The following is a 25,535-nucleotide window of genomic DNA, read 5'->3' on the forward strand; positions in this document are numbered from 1 at the left end:
ATAGGAATAACATGTGGTTATTCTGAATTGATCATTTGCTTGACATTGTTGTTGACTGACTTGGCATATAGGCTTTGGTCCTTAAGTGGCAATGAGGTTAGGTGTGGTCCCGCGTGATTGTCCCGTCTTTCGAGGCGTTATAAAGTGGCAATGAGGTGGGTGTGGTCCCGCGGGATTGTTCCATCTTTCGAGATGTTCTAAAGTGGCGATGAGGTGGGTGTGGTCCCACGCGATTGTCCCGTCCGTAGTGGCGCTAAGTGGCAATGAGGTGGGTGTGGTCCCGTCTTGTGAGACGTTATTGATCGATCCATTTTGGTTGCAGCATATAGTTGCATTATAGGGAACTAACACCTGACCCTATGTTGTTGGATTTTAGTTATTGGTTTTTTGATATCTGATTTGATGTTATATTGTTGAGGTTATTTTTATCTGAGTTAATCTATGTTAAGTTGTTGATATATGAGTTTAGTTATATTGCTGGTTTTGTTGATATCTGGATTAACTTAAGTTGCTAGTTTATTTACCATGCTAGGTAATTAAATTTGAATAGCATGATTTTCTCCTTTCATATGTGGTAATGGCATGGAGTTAACCCTTTCTATTTGCTACTTGTTGTTTGGGCGCTTAACGCTATTAGGAGATGGGGATCCTTCCGCCGAAGCTTAGCTGCTCGAGTTGGAGATCGGGTTGTAGGCGGTGGAGTAGAGGTGTACGAAGCACCTTTGCTTCTCTTATTGTGGACTATGTTTGAGTCTCCTTTTCTATATGAGAACTCTATTATTAAAGTCTTGCTTCCGCCACTGTTAAAGTGCGCAATATTTATTCTGAACCTTACTTATGGCGTTGTAAACTATTATTAGAGTATATCGGGAAACAGGCTATTTAAATAAAGTTATGATATGTTTCCAACCTTTTAGCCGAAGTGTTTAGTTGTTTTTCAGAAAAAAAAATTCCCTTGGATTTTAGGGATTGCAGATTAGTCCTTAGACTTTGTTAGGTTACTAATGTGACTCCTCAGTTGAGAAACCGGGGTGTTACATTGGATTTATCAGAGAAGTGAAGTACCCAACTTGGCTAGCGAATGTCGTTATGGTAAAAAGGCTAATGGAAAGTGGAGGATGTGTACCGATTATACGGATTTGAACAAGCATTGTCCGAAGGATTCGTATCCTTTGCCAAACATTGACAAACTTGTGGATAGGACGTCTGGATTTGGTATGCTCAGCCTCATGGATGCATATTCAGGATATTATCAGATCAGAATGTATGGACCAGATGAGGAGAAAACAGCTTTCATGACGAATCAGACGAACTACTGTTATCAGACTATGCCGTTCAGGCTAAAAAATGCAGGTGCAACTTATCAAAGGTTAATGGATAAAGTTTTTGATAACCAAGTGAGGTGAAACATGGAAATTTATGTTGATGACATGGTGGTTAAATCGGAGGAAATGTTAACACACTATTCAGATTTGAAGGAAGCTTTTGGAGAACTCAGGAAACATAATATGCGACTTAATCCAGAGAAGTGTTCATTTGGGATTCAGAGTGGAAATTTTTTGGGTTTTATGATAACAAGGAGGGGAATTGAAGCAAATCCTGACAAGTGTAAAGCCATTCTTGAAATGCAAAGTCTCACTTCAGTGAAAGATGTGCAGAAATTGACTGGGAGAATTGCAGCTCTGGCAAGATTTTTGCCATGTTCGGGAAACAAGTCAGCTTCATTTTTCCAGTGTCTGAGAAAGAATAAGGCGTTCCAATGGACAGCAGAGTGTGAAAAGGCGTTTCAAAATTTAAAGGAGCATTTGTTAAGGCCACCAATTTTATCAAAACCCATGCCAAGTATTTCGCTGTCAATGTTCATTTCAATATCTGATAATGTTGTTAGCTCAGTCTTATTGCAAGAACTTAAAGATGATTTGAGGATCATATATTTTGTGAGTCATGCTCTTCAAGGAGCAGAGGTGAGATACCAAAAAATAGAAAAGGCTGCTTTAGCCTTAATTATATCCGCCAGGAAGTTAAGACCTTATTTTCAAGGCTTTCCAGTTGTGGTCAAAACTGACTTACCACTTCGCCAAGTGTTACAAAAGCCTGATTTAGCAGGAAGAATGGTTTCGTGGGATGTTGAGTTATCAGAGTTTGGAATTTCATTCGAGAAAAAAGGACAAGTTAAAGCACAAGCTTTAAATGATTTTGTTAATGAAATGTCTCCAGAGGAAAAAAAATGATGAACCAGGTGAGTGGAGTTTATCAGTTGATGGTTCATCCAATGTCAAGGGCAGTGGTGCTGGAGTGATTTTAGAAGGGCAAGCAGGCGTTACAATTGAACAGTCACTCAAGTTTGATTTTAAAGCAAGTAACAACCAGGCAGAGTATAAGGCTATAATTGCAGGGTTGAGATTGGCGATCGAGATGGGCGTACAAAGCATCAGGATCAAAACAGATTCGCAGATAGTTTCAAGACATATTCAGGGAGAATATCAGGCGAAAGATGCACAATTAGCCAAGTACTTAGTGAAGGCTCAAAATTTGATGAAGCAGGTGGACAAAGTGCAGATCAATCATGTTCCGCGAGAGGAGAATACGAGGGCTGATATATTGTCAAAGTTAGCGAGTACCAAAAAGCCAGGGAATAACAAATCAGTGATCCAGGAAGTTTTGAATAGCCCAAGTGTTGAGAGTGATGAGATTATGGCAATTCCGATGGTAATAGATCAATATTGGATGGGTCGTATCAAGTTGTGTTTGGAGGCGGAAGGAACTGACTTACTTTTGTTTACTAAGGATCAGATTCGTGAAGCAAGCCATTATACTCTTTAGGGTGATCCATTGTACAGGAGAGGAGTAGGCATTCCATTGCTGAGGTGTGTTTCCAAAGAAGAGGCTGAAAGAATTATGTTCGAAGTACATGAAGGGGTGTGTGCAAGTCATGTGGGTGGAAGATCTTTGGCAGCGAAAGTGTTAAGAGCAGGATTTTATGGCCAACGTTAAGGTCAGATTGCATGGAATATGCTAAAAAGTGTGAAAATGCCAGATGTATGCAGATTTACATAGAGCACCGCCGGAAGCATTAAGTTCAATGAGTTCATCATGGCATTTGCAATGTGGGGCGTAGATATCTTGGGACCTTTTACTCCAGCAGGGTCACAAGTTAGATTCGTCTTAGTTGCAGTAGATTATTTTACTAAATGGATTGAGGCAGAGTCAATGGCGAAGATAACAGCAGAAAAAGTCAAGAAGTTCTATTGGAGAAAGTTAGTTTGCAGATTTGGTGTACCAGCTACAATTATCTCAAACAATGGAACACAATTTACCAGCAGGAGTGTGAAGAATTTTTGTGCAGAAATGGGTATTGAGATGCGTTTTGCTTCAGTGGAACATCCACAATCAAATGGGCAAGTAGAGTCTGCGAATAAGGTGATTTTGAATGGAATCAAGAAACGTCTGGGCGAAGCAAAGGGATTATGGGCTGACGAATTGATCACAGTTATCTGGGCGTATAATACAACACCACAGTCTACAACTGGGGAGACCCCTTTCAAGTTAACTTATGGAGTTGATGCAATGATTCCAGTGGAAGTGCAAGATGTGACGTTCAGGGTGGCAACTTATAATGAAGAGCAGAATGATATGAATAGACTTGTTGATTTGAATTTGGCTGATGAGACTCAGGCAGAAGTTCGTTTGAGGCAAGCGGTGGTAAAGCAAAGATCAGAAATGCGTTACAATTCAAGGGTAGTTCCAAGGCAGATGGAAGTGGGCGATCTAGTGCTGAGGAGAAAAGCAAGAGGACCAGATGATTCAAAGCTGTCACCAAATTGGGAAGGACCTTACAGAATTTGAAGAGAATTGGGACAAAGGGCGTATCATTTGGAGGAGCTGTCTGTTCGAAGGATACCGAGGGCTTGGAATGAACAGCATCTCTGTTACTATTACAGTTGATGTGCAAGATGTCCGTTCAGTTAGTATTGTGTTTGTACTGTTTGTTTCAGCTTGTGAGTGTTGAAGACTACGTTTAATCTCCATGTTGTTTAAGACTACGTTTGTTTGTGTAAGACTAAATTTGATGTGCTCTTTTCTCTACCTGAAAAGGAGAGTTTTTAACGAGGCATCACGTATTAATGAATAACAGGTATGCACTCTTTTCTCTACCCCAGACGGGAGAGTTTTTAACGAGGCATAACCTTTTCAAAAAGGTTCAAGTGTGCAACATTTTGTTTATTTCCGTAAAGGAAGATATATCAACTTAGGTCTATCAATTGGGCGACGCCAGACAATTGAGAAAGAGTAAGTCTCTTAAAACTAGAGCATTTGGCCACGAATTCATAAGCACAACCTTAAATTGGATTTAAGCTTGTCCAAATTAAGCACAAGTCTCCACGCGAGCAAATAAAGAAATCAAATAGTGCGACTTTGATTCAATGAACAACTAAGTCAAAAGAGGAAAAATATTGACTAAGTTATATATGCAAAAGCCTTATGATTCCAAGAATAGTTGATCAATACAAACCTTACAAAATCTTTGAGTTTTGATTAAACGACATCTTACTACATACAGTAAAGTAAAATGGAGTGGTCCGGCAGAAAGGTTAGTGAATGAAATTTCATTGTTATATTTTTAAGCTTTGATATATGAGGTTATATTTTTGGTTCAATTTAGGTGATTGCATAAAAAATATGCTAAGTGGTTGTCATAATTGTGTTTAAATCCTTCGCTACGCGAAGGAATTATATCAATATTATGATTATGAGGATTAGAATAGACTATATTAGAAAAAACTTAGACAATCATGTAACACCGAAAGGAAATTCATTTGCATTAAAGGAAAAGTCATTACATGATGGGAATAAAGGAACATGAAAGCAAAAGAGACCGAAGGTCTTTAACATAATGCGATAAAAGGACAGGGTACAAGATTTGGAGTTAATTGTTTTCTCCTTCTCCTTCTTTGTTGTTGACATTTGCTTCTTCGTTCTTTTTTCCTTCTCTATCTTCCTCTTCTTCATCTTCATCTTCGCCTTCTCCATCTGCGTTATCCGGGCTAATCAATTTGTTATCCACAATTCGGGCGTAGGGATTTGATCCCTCATAGTTGATAGCCAGGTCAGGATTGAGAAAGGAGATTTGTTGTATCGCCTTGGCGAAGCCAGCTTCCAGTTGCTCTAAGACAGAGCACTTCAGTTCAGCAACTTCTGTTTTTAACTTGGAATTTTCTTCAAGCACTTGGTTGTGCACAGTAGTCAGTTGAGTAAGATCAGCCTTTGTCTTCTCATTTTCTTTAGTCAAGGCTTGAATAGAAGCATTGTTTTCTTCAGCGGTCTTCTTCAAACTTCCAATTTCTGAAGCCAAGTCAGCGGCTTTCTTCTCATTAGCTTTGTTGGACTTATCCAACAGTTTCAGTGTTGCTTTCATCTTTCCAATTTCTTTTTCTTTCTCTTCAACAAGTTTGGCACTAGCAAGGCCATCAAATCCAGGAGACTCGAGCTCAATCATCTTGGAGATAGCAGCAATCTCCAAACCCTTAGTCATCATGGTCTGACAAGCTTCCTTCAAGTCAATCTTCCTCATCTTTTCATGGTCCGCCTCAAAAACCAGATTCGTCTCCACCAGAGAGTTGAAGTCAATTTTGGAATCCCAGAGTGAAGTCACTTCATCCGACGTTAACTCTTCGAACTCCTTGAGCAAATTCTTCCCGCAAGGGGGCGGAGCACTTGACGAACAACCTTTGTTCGTCTCAGCAGCATCACCTTTGTTCATAAATTGTTCCAGAGAAGTTTGGTTCGAAATTTTACTCTTGACAGAAGCAGGTTCTTCATTCTTCTTCTTCTTTTTCGCGGGGCGACCAGTTTCGGTACCGGAGTGACTGGTGTCATGGTCTGCTAGTGATTTGGTTGGATTTCTCTTTTCTCGAGCAGCCTGTTGCTCACGACGGAAGCGCAATATATCTTCCTCAGATAGGCGAGCCATTTTTCCTGCAACAAGAAAATGATCTTAGAATACAGTGAAAAAAATTTATAAGTTATGCGAAGGCAGGAGTGCAAGTCAGGATGCCTTACCAACGTATGCACCCACTTCATTTTTAGAAAGAGCAGCCATAAAGTCCTTAAGATTTAACCCTAGACCGGATAGAAGTCGACAATCTACTAGCTCTTCTTGAGTCAGGGCATCATCGGGAATTTTGATGATAACTTCATACTGGTTCGTCCAGTAGAATGGAAATCGAGGACTCCCATCGGCAAAGTAGAATATGTCTTTGCAAGGTTCAGATTCGCGAAGTTTGAAAAAATTTCCTTTAAAGTGTTTATAGTGGCTTTTGAATAGAGTGAATAGTCCTAGACCCCTAGCAGTAGCGAGCGAAACATATTCGCCCCTAACGTTTCGCCCACAGGTTTCAAAGAAATAGAAAAATTTATTGCTGGTAGGTTCAATGTGCAGGGTGTGACATAGAACTTCAAAGGCCTTTAGGTAAGCCCAAGCGTTACCATGAAGTTGGGTAGGAGCTACATTTAGGAGAGTTAGGACGGAGCAAGTAAAGTCAGAAAAGGGTAGGGTGTATTTCAAATCAGAGAACAAATTTTCAAAGAGGTAAGTGAAGTTTCGCCCTTGACCATCCACTTTTCCAAAACAACATGGTTCGTCAGGGGAGCAGGGTAGTATGTCTAGGTGGGCATCTAAGCCATCTTTTCGAAAATTATATTTAGTGACTAGATCTACAACAGCCTTAGGGGTGCAAATGTTAGAAAAAAATTTGTTGATCCTACTAGCAACCCATAAAGAGTCTGCAGTAGTTTGAACATTAAGGGCAGAAGTTTCCCTACGAGTACGTTTGGCAGCCATTTTTTCAGAAGGAATCGTGAAAGTAAAATTTTAGAAGTGTGAGATGAAGGAAGAAGTTGGGCTTAAGTTTTCGGGTTGAAAATGCAAAAGATTCATATAAAGTTTCTGGGTTGTGAAAAGTTTAGGTTTCTGGGTTTAGAATGAAAAATGTTCATGCAAAAATTTAGTGCGAGATTAGAAATGCTAAAGTTACAGAAGAAGAAAGGGGAAGAGATTTACCTTAGAAAGATAGAAACTTGAGTGATTTCTGGGGATGTTGACACTGAATGCAAGTGGGGAGTGTTGAGCGTTGAGTGAACTTGGTGAAGAAGCAGCAAAAGCTTGGATCTTTTTAGTTATGGTGAAAAGAGAGAATGAGTAAGAAGAAAATGAAAATGTAGAAGAAAGGTAAGAATGTTGGACTTTATATAAAGAAAGAAGTGAAGGTGAAAGGGTGAGTTGAATAGTGAACAGACGCGTGCCTTCACGCGTGTACATAAAGGGACATATCCTGACGATTGGGCTGAAGGGACATGTTGGTCTGAAATTTGAATTTGAAAGGATGTGATTGCTTGAGAAATTTGAATTTCAAAGAGCATATTGGTCCGGAAGGTAGAACGTTTCAAAGATAGTTTAAGTTTTCATAGGTTGGAAGGGGTATGTTGGTCCAAAAAAAGGAACGCTTTAGGAAGGGGTGTGACCTTTTGTGTATGAACTTGATTGTGATTTTAATTACATTTATTTCCTTCTCGATGGTTGTGTTAATGAGACTTAAGAATGCCTAATAATACTGTAGCACCAAGTCCCCAAATATATGCATGGTATCTTGTTGATGTATTTATGACAGGTGAAGTAATGATGACTTTGAAACTTGTCACGGTAAGGGCAAACAAAGTGACAGTTGAGGGGACTTGTCAGCCTGGTCACACGCGAAGAAAAAGAGATAAGAGGAAAAGTTGGATTCATGTGATTATTATTTGCCTTTTATTTAAATTTTTAGACATTGGAGCCTGTGCGCCCATTTTATTTGCATTAAACGTGATTTAATAATTGTGGGCTTACTAAAGACACTTTCGTCTTATCCTAAGTCTTAGTGTCTTGTGGGCTTGTGGTCTGATATGGGTGCACCGATTTATTTAACAATTGGGCTGACCAAAACTATGTATCAAATGGGCCGGGCAACCCATGGTCCAGCCGGACTAAAATCCAAGTTATAAATAACAGACACCATCCAAGCGATGGGGGGACCTATCATTTCACGCATTTTTCATTCGTTTGTTTACTTCGCCTGCTCTCTAATTTGATTAGCCTTCAGTCTGTGGTTCCATACCGGAACAGAGATGAACTCATATACTTAATGCTTTAAGGTTTTGGGTTAAGATGTGGCGTCAATATCTCTTGGTGTCTTGTTCCTCGGCCCATGGACCCCTGTCTCCCCAACAACTAGTTTATTGACTCGATGGGTTAACCCACCTGATTAACTTTCAGTATAATCCGTTTTAAAAGTATGTTACATGGGTTGATCAAAACGGGTAGAAGGATCAGGCATCTCGCCCCGTCCCATTTAAGTGGGTTGACCACATGAGTTTAACACACTTTTGCCGCCCAGGATTAAAACTAAAATTTAATGATTGAAAATACAACTTTAAGGTCTGGAAATTAATAAAAAAAATGTCATATAATTTCAGGAACTCAAGCAATTGTGTTTCAAAGAAAAAATATTTGAGAGACCAAAATCAATAATTCCCAATTGGACCAAACATACTTTACCCTATAATAAAAGTATAAACCATGAACTTTTTCTGTTGGCCAAAATTAACAAAATGATAATATTTTTTGGTCAAACAAGTGGAACTTAATTGCAAAATCTTTTTATTTTGGGCCGAAAGTGACTGAGTAGGTTTAGACTTTAGATGGTTCTAATTCGGCCCATGAACAACGAAGAAAGAAGCACCTTGCTTTTACTTCATTATTACTTGTGTGTTCAGTTTCAGTGTTAAGGTGAGATCGGAAGATTCAAGAAAGAAGAAACAAAAAGAGGGTTTTGGTTTTCAAATTTCATTCATTGATTGATTTTACAGAAGAAGAAAATAACACTAGGGTTTGTTCATGCGACTGTGACCTCGAAGAAGAATCGTTGAATTGGAAGAACAATGGATGTGATAAAGACGCAGCAGATTTCATCGAGAGCGATAGAGAAGGTGGTGGTGCACCCTCTCGTGTTGCTCAGCATCGTCGATAACTACAACCGAGTCGCCAAGGACACGCGCAAGCGCGTCGTCGGCGTTTTGCTTGGTTCGTCGTTCAAAGGCACCGTTGATGTCACCAACAGTTACGCCGGTGAGTTAGTTAGTTACTATCATCAACTTCCAATTTCTCAATTTCAATTTTCCGTTGTTACTGTCACAAGAACTAACTCAATTTCTGTTTACAGTGCCGTTTGAAGAAGATGACAAGGACCCTAGCATCTGGTTTCTTGACCACAATTACCATGAATCAATGTTCTCCATGTTTAAGAGAATCAATGGTACTTTACTAAATAATTTCCTATTTTTATAATTGATGGTTATATCTAATTGATTGATTGTATCCCTGTTGAATAGCGTAGTGTGATACATATAGCTGACCTCACATAGTGAGATAAGGCTTTTGTTGTTGTTGTATCTCATTGATTGAATAATTTTTCACTTTGTTTATTTTCCAGCGAAGGAGCATGTTGTGGGTTGGTATAGCACTGGTCCCAAACTGCGAGAAAATGACCTCGACGTTCATGGTTTATTCAATGAGTATGTTTGTTAACTGAATATGAATGCTGTCTTTTTAGCTTTACTGCAATTGGATGCTAGTATAGCTTTAGTGTCATTGCATGACTAAGGTGTGAAAATAGAGTGGTGCCTCTGCATGATAGGGCTACAGCGCATAATAAGATAACAACAGCACTGTATATGAGATTCATAAGTTCCCTTAGATATGCCTACTTCTCTTATGCAAAATACTACAAGCAAGACTCACACTTTATTGTGTTTCAGCAATCAATACCTTGATGCTTGCTCCTGAAAATAGTTTGTGTTATTGTGATTAGATTTTACTATGATTTTTGCTTGCACCATAAGTTAATCCTTTTTCATTAGGCATTGTTTGTGAGTTTTTAGGGTAGGGAAAGGGAAAGGCTTTCAGGGGAAGGGAGGGGAATGTTAGAATTTTGGGTCACAAATGTAACATTTAAATGTGTTAAAGTCATTATTTAATTAGCCAAAACTAAAGTGCTCTATTTGATATTGATTTTATGGCTAAGGGCATTTGTGTTATGAAAGGGTATTGTGTAGATACCATAAGGCAATATTCTAATTTGGCGCAATATTCTAATTTGATGAGGTGCCAAATTAGAAATATTGAAAACTGAGATGTAACGTAAGGCAATTGTGTTATGGTCCTCATTTGTAGACACGTAGAAACAAATGCTCTATCTTCATCCCCATGACCCTATCAGAAGAAAATATTAGGAAATTCTAAGGTGATCTACCACTGGAAGATCACAATCCCAAACCTTCAACAATTCCCAATGGCAAATTTATGTACGCTTCCGTTTTCTATTCTTAATTGTTAGAAATCAACAAGTGGCATCAGAGTCATCCATACTTGATTTAGGTGTGAATTTTGGTAATTCTTTATATTAGGGTTCTAAAATAAGTTTAGATATAACTGTAATTCATCAAACAGTTTCGTTTTTTGAATGATTATGGATATCACGTATTTATTATATTTATATGGATACATATATTATATATTTTGTCAAGAATTACCAAAATTCACACATGAATCAAGTATGGATGACTCTGATACCACTTGTTGATTTCTAACAATCAAGGTTTTGTTCCTAACCACATGTTTCTACCATATAGAAAATAAGAAAAAGCATAATTTTAAAATCAATTCTTGATGAACTCATACCCGAATTCAAGATGAAAATAGAAAACAGGAGCGTGTCTAAATTTGCCATTGTGAATGGTTGAAGGTTTGGGATTGTGATCTTTTAGTTGTAGACCACCTTAGGGTTTCCTAATATTCTCAACTGATGGGGATGAAGAGAGCGTTTGTTTGTACGTGTCTACAAATGGAGACCATAACCCATATAAGTACCTACCTTTAGTTACATCTCAGTTTTCAATATTTCTAATTTGGCCCCTCATCAAATTAGAATATTGCCTAATGGTATCTACACAATTCGCTTTCATAACACATGCTCTTAACCATAAAATCAATATCAAGTAGACCACTTTAGTTTTAGCTAATTAAATAATGGCTTTGACACATTTAAATGTTATATTTGTGACCCAAAATTCTAACAGGGAGGGCAAGTGACGGGGAAGGGGGCCCTTCCCTTCTTTGCAAGTTCCAAATTTCTATAACCCCTAATTTGGGGGAACTCCACAAAACAATTAAAGGAGGGTCTTTGAGGGTTTTCAAAAATTCCCCAAACCCTTCCCCCTTCTTAAAATCTCCCAGACAAGGGGAGGGCTTCTCATAAGCATCCCCTCCCCCCAAAACTCAACTCACAAACACACCCTTAGTTGTTATAGAACAAGAGATTCTGCATGTTGTTTTTATACCTTGTTAATCTTCATCTCAATCATGTTCTGTGTTGCAGTTATGTTCCAAATCCTGTTCTGGTTATAATTGATGTGGAACCTAAAGAGTTGGGAATTCCTACGAAAGCTTACTATACTGTTGAAGAGGTCAAAGAGGTAGAACGGAAGTACCTTTTTTTGTTGCTTAAAGATTTAGTATTTTACACTTCTGAATTTATTTATTTTACTTGTTGCAAATTCTGCGTTATGTGATGGCAGGAGTTAGTATTTTCTTGAAATCTATCCGTAGGTCTAGGAACTCACATATGGTTTATTTTGAATTCAGAATGCTACTCAGAAAAGCCAAAAGGTCTTTGTGCATGTACAATCAGAAATTGCTGCTCATGAAGTTGAGGAAATAGGTATTCCATGAAATGCAAATCTGCTACATTCTCTTTATTTGTTTTATTTGGTTTCATTATCAACCTTCTTTAATCAATACTAAATCATAGAATATCATCCACATGGTTCATGATAGTCTAAACAATTTATCCTGTGTTTTTAAAGTCTTCTTGCCTCTTTGCAGGAGTTGAACACTTGCTTAGAGATGTGAAGGATACAACCATTAGCACCCTCGCAACAGAGGTGCTCTTCTTGATACTTGTTATATTATTATGTCTTTTGTATTTGTTTATAGTTCTGTAGTCCTGCCTTGAATGCTTTATTTTTAGATGAGTATCTTATATGATTCTTTTCTAACATAACAACAAATGCTGGCATTTTTTTTTATGTAGGTTAGTGCAAAACTCACAGCCTTAAAGGGTTTGGATGCAAGGCTTAAAGAGATAAGAAGTTACCTTGACCTTGTCATTGATGGAAAGCTTCCCTTAAACCATGAGATCCTGTATCATCTGCAGGTTGGTTTACATATTCTTTCTTAGTAACCACTGATTCTTTGGCTTTTATCAAATGGTCCAGGAATTTAGGTTTTCTGCTTATCCACTCTATCTATTTAATTCAAAAATGGTTTTTGAAAATCAATTTTTTTGACATTAAGGACTGGAAAAATAAGTACTGAAATGATCCGATTATTTGACTTGTTTTCGAGTTTTCTTTGTTTTATAAAGGAAGCTTTCTTTAGTCTCTTTTGTTTTTTGCCGGGTTTGCTCTTCATTATCCTGTTTAACCATCTCTTTTTTTTTATTAGGATGTATTTAACCTGTTGCCGAATCTTAATGTCTCTGACCTGATCAAGGCTTTCGCAGGTTAAGAATGTTAATTATGTTAAGTTTAAATGTTTAATGTGAGTTATGATAAATTCAAAAACAATTACCTTTCAAAATTGTTGATCCCTGTCCTCATTGTGCAGTGAAAACAAATGATATGATGCTAGTAATATACCTATCGTCTCTCATTAGAAGTGTGATTGCACTCCACAACTTGATTAACAACAAGGTGAGATACACTATGGTGAATTATCTTGCAAGTATTTATTATTGATGTTTGCTTAATTTGGTTTTATATTTATTGGTTGTTAATATATTGTGAAAATAACAATTTTAGAAATGTTAAAGCGAAAATCCAGTCAGTCCTCCTTTTAAGGGTTTTGCTATGCCTCATTTCTTGAGCCTCAGTCAAGTAACATGTGATAATTTGTTTGGAATTACTTACCTTCAATTAAACTCAAGTTTAGTATGTAGGTCTTTGATACGTTAGATAAGTTTGTCAAGTGAAACATGTTGTAAATCAATTACTTTCAAATGTCTTTGCATTGGAATATCATTTCAGATGCTCAACAAAGAACATGAAAGGGCAGAAGACTCAAAATCAGTGCCTGTACCAAGTGCAGCAGCAAGTTGAGGTTTGGGAGGGTTGTGATGCTTGGAGCTCTATGAGCACCATAATTTAAATTCATGGACCAAGAGGATAGCACTTTTCGGCTCACTAATGCTGGTCTACTTGAGCATTGCTGCATTGATTTGGGAAATACATGTAATATGGCACAATGTTCTTCTTACACTAGGAATGCTGTTGCTTCCGCGCATAGTTTATTTATTATATATTCTAATTTTCTTGCTTTTTTTCTTTCTTTCAAGTTATCGATTATCTGATAGCTTCCTTTACCGTTATAAGATTAATTCCCATTTACTAGAAGTTTCATTCCCATTAGTTTTAGTGATATTACAGGGAAGGTGTATAAATTATGACATCTTAACTTGCTTGTCGGCACTGCTGCACGGGGTCAATTGATTTAGTGTGTACGTCGTGAAAGTACATTTATCCCAATTCATTGAAGAATTCTGTTCATTTTTCACCTTGAAGTGAGTACTAACGCTTTGACCCCAAGGACTCTCCAAATGGACCGCGATGTGACCATAGATTTTCAAATATCTACCAGGAGAACAAGATCTTAATCACCCAAACATGTAAACAGCCAAATTAGTTGTGGTATAAGCAAGGACTTTCAAATTTAGAATGGACATCTAAGAACTAAATTGATTAGATTGGACCCACTAAAGTTCTATCAAGTGAATATACTTATACTGTTATATATCCCTCTGCAAAGGGAAAATGAAAACCTTTGACAAAGAAAAAAGAAATACAGAAGTTGTTACATTTACATGTCCAAGTGTGAAGACTATATATCTATACCTCAGTTGAATACAAGTTGTAAAGCCAAAATCGAAGATCAAAACCTGAATATCAATCAATCCTCCTCCTCTGTATCATCAGATAGAACCGATTGCTCAAAATCAGCATCCATAATAACCCCATCAATGACATGAACAACAATCTCCTTCTTCCTAACATCTACTATTTCTGATCGAATCCTATTAACAACAAGCATCCCATCGATATCTTTTGCAATGTACAAGGGAAACCCAGACACAGAATCATACGACACAAGCTCACCAAAACGCACAGTATCAGAAGAAAGTGCACGAGACACAGCTGAGAATCCCAATACACGAGAAACAATTGCATATGTATCATTGAACCTGTCAGACTTCAAGCTATCATTCACCCGCAGATGCAGATCACGCTTGAAAGCTTCCTCAGAAGGAACAAACACAGTGAAAGCAAGATCTTGAGGCAACATGTCCACCATCATTTCACCAAACTTGCCCAAGCTAACACCTTGCAGGGACACTTTTCTGGACCTGATTTTTGGGTTAAACTGAAACCCCATTTCGTTGTTCTTGGTTTGTGCATCTGGAAGCTTAAGAACTGTCACGATCAGAATCAAAAGGCAGCAAACACATACCAGCATGGTTACAAGAGCTATTGAATGCTTCACGATCTGACGCTTCCTCATTTGATTGGACCCAGAATCTAAGAAGCGAAATAGTTGCTATTCTTGAATTGAAGTTATCAACTTTTCACCAAATCACGATCAATGAAACCCAAAGTTCGAGCTTTTAATGCTGAAGACTCAAGTCATACATAGCAAATGAAACTGGTAGAATATAATATTATAATATTCCTTTTTTATTTATTTTGATGTAATTATGTAATTACGCACGTAATCTTGCTTAAAATTATTCCCTAATTAACTACTTATGACCTTTGTGTATTTATACTCAGTTGTTTATAAATGAAAAACATGGAATTCAATTCCTTCATGAAGTACAATAGCATTGGAAAGGTTAATCTTAAAATATCAGAAACTTGGACTCGATTCAAGACAGTTGACAACTTGAGACTTGGCTTCCAAGGAGAAGAAACTAGCGATCTAAAGTTGAACTCTCCGTCAAAGAAACATGCAATCTTCTGAAAATCACATTTCCAAAATGACTAGATTTTTTTTTTGTCCAAACTTACTGGTGTTATTGTATCAGGCTGATATGAGGATTGGGCCGGGCTGGCCCGTTATTTATTTTTATTTTTTCAAAATATGTGGTTGGAGAAAAACTAAAACAAAAAATGTTTCATAAACATCTAAATTGTGCATACACCTAGAGTGAGATAGAAGAGATGAGAAATAAGTGATAAATGTGATATATCATGTAATGTGAAAGGAAGAGAAATAATCTAAATTGTGGAAATACATGCTTGTTCTGTGTCCCCGAATGATAGCTCAAGTGGTAAGAGCTAGGGACATAAGGGTTGAGTGGGGTGAGGGTGAAGGGTCCTGGGTTCGAACCCGGAGGAGGGACTACTGAATCTAATTGTGGTAAATTAAAATTACATCCACAATCTTATTTGTGATACATTGAAATTACATTCCACACTCTTATTTAATGTATTATTCATATTTAAGCATACCACATTTAAAATGTGATTGTGAATTTAATGAATACCACAAATTAGAATATAATATTCAGTAAATTGGCTATCACATTTTAGCATGCAATATGTTTAATTTACTGACAAAGTTAACCTATCGTATGATAGTTAGTTTGCGGAATGTAGATTAACATACCGCAAACTATTTCTAGAGAGGGAGAAGAAGGAGATGGTGAAGGAGATTAAATGATATTGTTTTTTTTGCCTTTTCCTTAAGTGAGAGTGGCGTACGTAGTTGTGCGGATGAATTGTTATGAAAAATATATCTCTCAAGATATTTACATACTACATACAAAACAATTGATATGTCACTCTTAACAAATGTTTCTTTACACACACCACTCATTAAGTGAATATTGAGCTAAATGTTTAGTTGCGCTACACATTGTTGGTATGATAAAGTAATTAAGATAATTTAGATTTGCTCTAACAAAAAAAGAGATAATTTAGATTTATTTCTCAGGATTGAAATATTGTTTTTCATATGTATAAACTATAAAGTATAAACTAAAGGGCTTTGGCACCGCTCCAAATTGCGAATTTCTCACATCGATCCAAATTGGTTCTTTCTCCCTAATCGAAATTTCCCGATTTCCTTCCTTTGCACCGTCGCACACTTCCTCCAAACCCTCTTCTCCCGCCATGAGCGCCGCCGTCCAAGCCTTCATCTCCGCCATCCCTGTCCATCTCCTCACTTAACGCCGCCGCCCGTGGTAGCGCATCGCATCATACTATCCATCTCTTCCAACTAGGGTTTGTAACAGCAAGGGAACCAAACCAGGTCTTTTCACCTTCGGTGTTGAAATCGCAGAAGAAGAACCATGTCAGTGACAGCAGGTGTTAGCGATACAGTAATCGCTGTAAGAGATAAGCTCAGAGGTAAAATCGGCCAAACCAAAGTGAAGCGGTATTGGCCGGGAAAAGTTCCTGAATGGGCTGATGAGGAGAATGAAGACGACGCCGCCGCTGCCGGCGGTGATTTCAGACCTAACCGGGAAGCTGCATTGGAGGAAGCGTTTCCTCGTCACGAAGAAGATGCGGCGATTGTGAGAAAAGATGACCGCAGGCTCCGTCGATTGGCGGAGAGCCGGATTGATAACCGGGAGGAAGTTAGGGCTGATCATCGTAGAATCCGGCAAGCGGAGATTGTTTCGACTATCGAAGAGGAGGCAAGGAGGCAGGAGAGGTTGGATTTTGAGGAGGATGATGAGGAGGCTTTGGCGGAGAGGAGGAGGCAGTTGAAGGAGAAGCTGCGTCAGAGGGAGCTGGAAGAAGAAGAAGCGCTTCCCACGGAAGAAGAGGAGGAGGAGGAAGAGGAAGAGGAGGAGGAGGAGTCTGAGTATGAGACTGATTCGGATGAGGAGTATACTGGAGTGGCTATGGTGAAGCCTGTGTTTGTTCCGAAATCTGAGAGAGATACCATTGCTGAGCGCGAGCGAGTCGAGGCTGAGGAGCTGGCTCTCGAGGAGGCGAGGAAAAGGAGATTGGAGGAGAGGAGGATCGAGACGAAGCAGCTTGTTGTTGAGGAGATTCGGAAGGATCATGAGATTCAGAGGAATATGGAATTGGGGGCGAACATTGCTGATGTGGATACTGATGATGAATTGAATGAGGCGGAGGAGTATGAAGCGTGGAAAGTGAGGGAGATTGGTAGGATCAAGAGGGATAGGGAGGAGAGGGAGGCAATGCTGAGGGAGAAAGAAGAGATTGAGAAGGTAAGGAATATGACTGAGGAAGAGAGGAGAGAATGGGAAAGGAAGAATCCTAAGCCAGCTAAATCATCAAAGCAGAAATGGAGATTTATGCAGAAATACTATCACAAGGGTGTTTTCTTCCAAGATGATCCCGACGACCGAGCTGCCACCGTTGGAACTGACAATATTTTCGCGCGTGATTTCTCAGCTCCAACTGGTGAAGATAAAATGGACAAGACAATATTGCCTAAGGTTATGCAAGTCAAGCACTTTGGACGCAGCGGAAGAACTAAGTGGACTCATCTTGTCAATGAGGACACTACTGATTGGAACAACCCGTAAGTTCACTCTCTCTTTCTCTTATATTTTAGTTAAAAAATAATGGTAGATTATGTATTCTATTCATTGATATTTCTTTTTGTTCGTTTATCCCTCCAAAACATATATTGTTTATCTGCTATGGCACTGATGCAAAATGGTAATGGACCCTTACTTTCACATTCTTGGCATGATATTGAGAAGCTTAGGTCTAATCTGAAATGTTGATTTATGATTTCTTTTTCTCTTAGGATCTACAAATTTTTAATGCCGATAAGGGATCAAATGATGTAGTACTTTTTATGAAGGATGACTTTTCTTAAAGGAATTTGGTTGTGTGAGATTGATCTTAAGTAGGGATTTGATTGGAAGAAATGTAGTTGAAGACATGTTTCATTTGAAAAAAGCTTAATTAAGCCTTCTATAGATTTTATTTTGCTGGAGTTCATTTTGTAAAAATGTGTACCTGTCTACCTGATTTGAAGTCTACAAATACTTCACCCTGACATCTGTATTTTCTGTTTTTGTTTTCCTCCTAATGATTATTACTTCTTTAGTGAATTTAGCTAGACTGTAATAAGTGATCTTTACTGATACTTCTTTAGTGAATTAAGCTAGACCGTAAGGAGTGATCTTGTTCTTGCATGTCATGATTTAATTGAATTGTTTATCAGCAGCCATTGTTTTTATCTAAAGTGTCTAGCTCCATATGTGACCAGCTTCTTGGTCTATACTGCACCTACTTCTTCAATCTGATTGTATTCTTCTTTGGTCTCCATCCCCAATATTGTGTGCTATACTTTACCTTTTAATGATTGTGTTGCATGCTTTACCTTTTGTGGTCACCCATTATTCATGTCCCAGTCTGATCTATGATTTGTGTGTACAAAATATTCTATCGAAATTCTTGTAATTGAGATCATGATAATTCTATGCTAAATTATTAACAGTAATTTAGTTGGCATTTAAAGAAGTCAAGTAGCTATTATGTGTCTTTATAATGCATTTTCTTTTAAAGATGTGTTTTTTATGTTTCTGTTTGTTTTGTCATTTGCTTGTGAAGTTAAGAGAGTGTAACATAACAGTTAAAACTTATTATTCTACATTATTATCTTGATTAAGGTCTATTCTCAGTGTCTCTAAAATGCTAGCTTTATTATCAATGCTGAATCTGTTTGTTTTGGATATTGTTGTAACTTGTGTAACCACACTTATGATTTTATAACAACGAAAAGTCAAATAGGGTCTATTCTTTTTTGTTCTTTCACCAGGATTTTATCATGCATTTTCATTCTAGGTTGATAGGCTTACGGTCATTTTATTATATGTTGATAAACATCTTCGAAATTTTGGGCTTTAGCATGTTTAGGTAGAGTTTTCGCTGCTTTGTCACAGAAATTGCTGCATCACCATGTATGCATTTGTTTTAAATTCTACATTTTTCTTTAAGCTGGATTATTGAATATTCTTGGATCCATATAGCTTGGATTGGTTTTTGTTATTAAAGTAAATGCCTTTCTGAGGTCTTTATGCCCTGAAGTACTTTCTATGGGTCTGGTCTATCTCCCATACCATGAATTCTGGATTTGTTAATGCATTGATGGTAGGAATTCATTTTGCTTACCATACAAGGAGTAACATTTTATACTAACTTAATGTTGTTGATTTGTAATACAGGTGGACTTACAATGATCCACTTCGTGCAAAATATAATCAGAAGATGGCAGCAATGGACGCACCTATAGCGAAACCTAAAGGAAGCAAAAAAATGAAGGATTGGGAATCTCGATGAATTTGAAGTTGCGAAAATATGTATTAAGGTATTGACTTTTCAATACGGTGGAGAAATACTAGATTAGATTCTTCCTATCCTGCATATGCTTATGTTGTGGAGTACTTTATGAGAATTAGCACGAGCTTGTTGCTTCTATAGTTGATAATTATGCCCAACGATGCAGTCTAGACCCCTTCTCAAATTTCATGGTTATGGAGTAATTACCAGTCAGAAGAAATAGCTAGTCTGTTGTTTCTATAACTTTGTATAAGGATTTCAGTTCTTGCCTTGGCTTTCTGAAACTTTGACCATATGTTTAATGGATGCTCTCCTTTTCGCTTCCTCTGTGATTATTCCGAGCCCTTTCCCCTATTTTAGTCTCTGTTTTTAAGTGTAAAATAGGTTTTAAATCCTTGTTTTCTTGGCACATAACTCGGGTATGTCTTTCTCCTCCTATCTTTATTATTAGCTTCATGCGTGACTTGAAATCTTGACAAAGTGGTTCTGTTTTATTGGTTCTATGTTCAGCAATTTTTTTGAGTTTCTAACACCAATTTGCTGGCTTTGAAGTGTTGGAAGTGAGCTAGAAATATTTAATTTTGGTTTTTGGAAAAAATTCTCACCATTGGTGCCAAGAAGGAAGAGATCTTGAATTAACTATACTGGTTTTGATTCCAGATTCTGCATTCTGTTATATGATTCTTGCTATGACTTTTTGGCTTTTAAAAATGGTTTATTGGTGCTTGATATGTGAAATTCTGAGACAAGTGAATTTTAGGGGGTTGGTCTTGTAGCCTGAAAATTGGTTCACAAATGCAAGGAGCACACATGATGCCAATTCCAGAACCTTTGTCCTTAATGGTAGTGCTAGCTGAGTAGGGTTATCAGTGATTGGAACTGTTAGCCTCACTTGCTTAATGGGACGGTCATTAACGTTGTATCTATCTTTGCCTGCGTTCTCTATGACCCTATTTTGAGACACTCCTCTGCTTGATGTAGCTCCCTAATCCAAAAAGCAAAGAAAGGAGAGGACTGAAAGGAACAACCGGCATTATGAAGCGATCCCATAAACTAGTCTTTGAAAGTAGTGATCTCTATAGTCATTCTAATCGACTGTTGTAACCCATTTCAACACTTGCAATTAGATAAAACTGGCTTAAATTTGTATACCCAGATGCAAATTTCAGCTTTGGTTTTAGTAGGACGTCATGATCGTTTGATGAAAGGAAGAGAGAAAGCTGTGAACTTTAGTAAGATGGATAATTTAAGCACCTATGTATAATTGGATAGGTATGTTTATCCCATTTGGAACTTTTTGTTGTGAGTATATATATATATATATATATATATATATATATATATATATATATATATATATATATATATATATATATACGGGGCTGTTAACTTACACCCACTAGAATTTTAGAAGGTGTAAGTTAACAAGTAACACCTTTTTTTTTTATGGACTAAAAAACCAAATAACAATTTTAAAATAACACACAATTATGGGTATAATGGTAATATGCATTGTAGTTTTTTTCTCCATTTCAATAACTGCATATGGATTGCCTTTTTTTTACTCAATTTCAATAACCGCAATCTTCTCATATGGTACTGGCTAGTGCGTCTTCTTAAATTCATGATGGGAGATTAAATTTCTGCAATTGCGTATGGTGGTTTTTTGTTTTGTAAATCAATTGTGAGTTGACAGTTCTTTATTTTCCTATCAAATATCAAGGAGGAAGGTTGCTTGAAAAATCCTATTCATTACTATCAACTCAGTGCAAACATCATGAAATCATGAAGAATGTTTTTTTGAAATCATGAAGAAAAGGGCTCAATAAAAATGGATAATTATTAGTTGATCGTGGCTTTGAGGAAGACAAGAAAAAATCTTTGGGGGAGAAGACACAAAAAAAAGTAGAACGTGGCTTTCAAGAGAGATAATATTTTTAAAATTAATTTTAAAAACTGAAATGCAAATTACAGTAAAGCCCATAATTGTGTGTTGTTATTTTAACTTTTAAAATTTCATAATTTGGTTTTTTAGTCCATGAATAAAAGGTGTTACTTGTTAACTTACACCTTCTAAAATTCCAATGGGTGTAAGTTAACAAACTCCTATATATATATATATATATATATATATATATATATATATATATATATATATAAAAGGATGTATCTTATGTATCCAACTTTTTGTATTTCTATCACCATTCACAACCTCTCCAAAACTATTTATCAGCTCCCTTCTATTCTCAAAAGTACTAAACTAGTAAATTTTGTTAAATCATTAATGACTTTATTATATATTTTCGTGTTCAGATGCTACATCCAGCTCTCAATACAAAGCAATAAATCTTCAACTCGACAATGATTACTGGAATACTTTACTCCCTCCGTTCCAGAAAGTTTGTTGTTTTGCACCATTTTTCAATATCCTAAAATGTTTGTTATTTTAGGAAACCAATGCATTTTTTGCTAATTTTTTCCTTCTATACTCTCATTTAATACATTTTCTCTCACTTATCACCTTTCATATTAACCAACCACAACTCTTCTCTATTAACTACATTCTTCTCTATCTAAGTATAATTTAATAGTTGCACATCATACTAGTAAAATTAAATAGGGGCAATCTAGTCAAATTATACTATCAATAATTGTTTTCTTACTCTTTGTGCCACAATCTTAAACTAAAAACTTTCTGAAACGGAGGGAGTATCTATTGTCTAGATGTTTATTTTCAGACAAGATAACCCCCCATTTTTTTTCCTGTTTCTTACTTTTTTTTTGTAAGAATTGGGCTGTATCAGTTGCTAAACTCTTAATGGAATCCAATACGTCCTCAACAGGTAACGTACCAAGCTTTTCCAACCAGACATCACATAGGTGGCCATACTGGAGGGCCATAATATCTAAGAATTTCACATTATGGCCACCTTTTTCTCTTGGATGATTTTTGTTGAAGAGAAATACATTTATCATTTTTTGACCAAAAAAAAAAATACATTTATCATTCGACCAAAAAAAACACATTTGTTAAGCCCACCGCCATTTCTAATGTCTAAGTTGCATTGATTTATTTTTCCAACTTACCCTTACATTTAAAACTTAATATTTCTGCTTTTCATAATTTTAATTTTTTCCAATGCCCCTATCATTCACTAACCTTAACTCTAGAAATTCAAACTTTTCATCTACGGCCTCATTATATAGAGTAGAATTTTAGAGATAATGAGATATTAATTTGGACTCAGAATTAATTGAAGTAATAAAATTATAAGTAAGGATAAAGTAAACTACAAAGTTTTAATGATTTTTTTTGCTTTTAACTAACTTTAAAAAAAACCAACTTTAAACATTTTTCTTAATCCTAGAGATTTGGGTAAGATGAACTAGGAACAGATGGAGTAAAAGAAAGGGGTATAAATGGTGAATGATGATAAATATTTCTAAAATGTACTACCTAAATTCTTAATTAACTGTCCTTTTAGAAAAATAAAATTATTTGTATATATATGTCCACTTAGTATTTTAAGAGTGCATTAATTGATATTTTTCCAAGTAATGTTCTTGGAGAACAATAAATGTTATAGGGTAAAAAATCAAAACAATTCAATACTCCTACCGTTCCAAAATGGTTGTTATTTTAACTTTTCATATATTTTCCAATAGTAGTTGTTTTAGAAATTCAAGATTATTTGTCACATCTTCTTCCATATATACTCTCATATAATATTGTGTCTCTCACCTACGTACCCTCTAATTCTCACCGGCCAATCACTGGACCAATAATTTTCATTCTCTCTTTTTGTATAACTCAACTTTAAATAGAGGTGTTTTAGTTAATATTTATATCAATTAATGAGCTCTTAAGTTGAACGCATTACCTTAAACAAGAGTCATTTTGAAATAGAGGAAATACTACTTTTATGAAAATTAACAAAATTAATTACATTTTTTAATATTTATTTTTCTACTCTTTCTTTTTGGACGATTAATAATGAGCGGAAGTAGTAGTAGATTGTGTTATACAAAAGGGCTCTAAGTATGTAAAGGGTACAATAATTAGAAAGATGGATGGAGTAATTAAACAACTACTCTTTCGATTAAAGTTGGTGAAGCTTAGCCTTGCATTTGAGTGGAGTTATTGTACATTGACCGCAATGCTGGAAATTCATGTGTGAAATGATGATAGACCCATGCAGATACGTTTGGGGTTCAAATTTGTGATGCAGAATTGAAAGCTGCATTGGCATCAACTTGATGATCCCCCGTAGACCATTCACAACTTGAGTTCCATGAACCTACTCGGTTCATTGTACGAATACCTTTCTAGCTAGCTTAACCCACTTGAATTTGATAATAATAATAATTATTGGTACCTCCAAACCTTATTCACTGCAAATTGATAACGTTGTGGAAATGAATGAATGATAGTGGAAATGGATGTCGGTACGGGCATGCAGTGCACTAGCTAATAGGCCTGTCCATAAGGGCCCGGCCCGATCCGGAACCGACAAAACCGAGTGGTTTTTTGGTCTACGGGTCGGTCCGGTCCGGGTCACGGGTTGATCTGGCAAAAAAACCGGTTAAGGATGGTTTGTTTCGGTCGGTGTCGGATTGAGCCTTCGACTGATCGATCCGACCGAACCAGATCTGTGTTAAAAAATATTAGGTCGAGCCCAGCCCAACACATGCAATGCACAACCAAAAACACATGGGTTGATAAAAAAACGTGTGTCTGGCCAAAAAACACGTGGGCCACACCGTTGATGTTGTGTTTCTTCTCACTAGTTCCACACTGTTAGATCTAGCTTTATCAATGGCTCACGTTGCTCTTAGGATGGATCGCCAACATGTCTCACTAATGAGAGAAGAGACTCCTTCATTTTGCAATCAAAACGCTTCTCTTTCATCTGAAGCGTTCTCTCCTCCTTCCTCTCATCTGCAACCCTAGCCCCTTTCTCACCATTCTCTCCTCCTTTTCATCGCCGCACCCCCACCATCCTCGCATCCTTCCGCCGTCGTCGATGCCTCCTATTCTCTTGTCTCAGATTGAAGGAAACTGTTGTTGCATGTTTCGATCTGTTGTTCCTCACCTCAGATCTTGTTCTTTGCCTCATATCTCGTTGATAACGACACTTCTCACACAATCAACGTCATAACCGCCATCCTCCATGGATTATGCTGGAGATTTTAAATTTTTGTTAGATTTTTCCAGAACTGGTTTTTTATTTTTATTGAAATTGTTCCAGATCTGATTGTATTTGGTTGTTATTATGTATTTGAATCAATGCTTTATAATGAAAAAATTATTTATGTTAAGATTCATCTTGGTTTCTGCTTTCTTTCTTCCTCAACCTCTTTTTTTTTTTTCCTTCTACTGAACAAACCGACAGATCCGAACCGATGAATCTGTGATCCGCCGAACCCGAACTCGAGCTATCCGAAGGGTGTGTTTGGACGGTGACGGTTCCGGCGATTTCGTCGTTTTCACCCGACCAAAACCGAAGTTCTGGCCCGAATCCGACTGTACCCGACCTATGGACACCCCTACTAGCTAATAGGGGTGCACATGGGTCGGGTCAACCCAGTAAATTCATCAAACCCAATCCGACCCAATGGTAAAAATGCGGGTTGGATTGGGCCACCGGATGGATTTTATTACGATCCAATCATCTTTGGATCGGATATCGGATTCCATAATAATCCATCCAACTCAACCCGAAATTCAATCATGTAATAATAATAATAATATATTATTTAATATATATTTTTAATAATTTTAATTTTTATCCTAACCTACTAATAAGTATGTAATTTATGGAGACTTGAATCCTATTACTTGAGTGATTTTTAGGAGATTTGGAGACTAATTTGTTTGTAATTACTTGTCATATTTAAAAACTTGAAGTACTTGTTTAGTTATGTGTTGTTGTATAGATGTGTGTATACGGTAGTTATTAACTTATGATGTAATCGCATGTTAGAGACTTGAAGTACTTGTTTTTTAATATTTTTCAATATTTTAGATTTATTTTTATCTTAATATAACGATCCAA

The 25,535-nt window shown here is 36.9% G+C and overlaps 3 protein-coding genes across 3 annotated transcripts; 2 read left to right on the forward strand and 1 right to left on the reverse strand.

Moving 5' to 3' along the window:
• Positions 1-8,794: 8,794 nt before the first annotated feature.
• Positions 8,795-13,542, forward strand: LOC130733614 (26S proteasome non-ATPase regulatory subunit 7 homolog A). Its single transcript, XM_057585841.1, has 10 exons — positions 8,795-9,160; positions 9,255-9,347; positions 9,525-9,606; positions 11,469-11,565; positions 11,735-11,810; positions 11,975-12,033; positions 12,183-12,305; positions 12,596-12,653; positions 12,758-12,843; positions 13,177-13,542. Exons 1-10 carry the CDS (start codon positions 8,974-8,976, stop codon positions 13,246-13,248), a joined length of 933 nt encoding a protein of 310 aa, XP_057441824.1. The 5' UTR covers positions 8,795-8,973; the 3' UTR covers positions 13,249-13,542.
• A 365-nt stretch (positions 13,543-13,907) lies between these two features.
• Positions 13,908-14,890, reverse strand: LOC130733615 (uncharacterized). Its single transcript, XM_057585842.1, has one exon. The coding sequence runs from the start codon at positions 14,702-14,704 to the stop codon at positions 14,096-14,098; it is 609 nt and encodes a 202-aa protein (XP_057441825.1). The 5' UTR covers positions 14,705-14,890; the 3' UTR covers positions 13,908-14,095.
• A 1,292-nt stretch (positions 14,891-16,182) lies between these two features.
• On the forward strand, positions 16,183-19,803 carry LOC130733616 (uncharacterized). The gene is made up of 2 exons (XM_057585843.1): positions 16,183-17,707; positions 19,365-19,803. The coding sequence occupies exons 1-2, from the start codon at positions 16,497-16,499 to the stop codon at positions 19,477-19,479; spliced, it is 1,326 nt and encodes a 441-aa protein (XP_057441826.1). The 5' UTR covers positions 16,183-16,496; the 3' UTR covers positions 19,480-19,803.
• The last annotated feature ends 5,732 nt before the right edge of the window (positions 19,804-25,535 follow it).

Source organism: Lotus japonicus, chromosome 1 (genome assembly GCF_012489685.1).
Source record: "Lotus japonicus ecotype B-129 chromosome 1, LjGifu_v1.2".
NCBI classification, from domain to species: Eukaryota; Viridiplantae; Streptophyta; class Magnoliopsida; order Fabales; family Fabaceae; genus Lotus; species Lotus japonicus.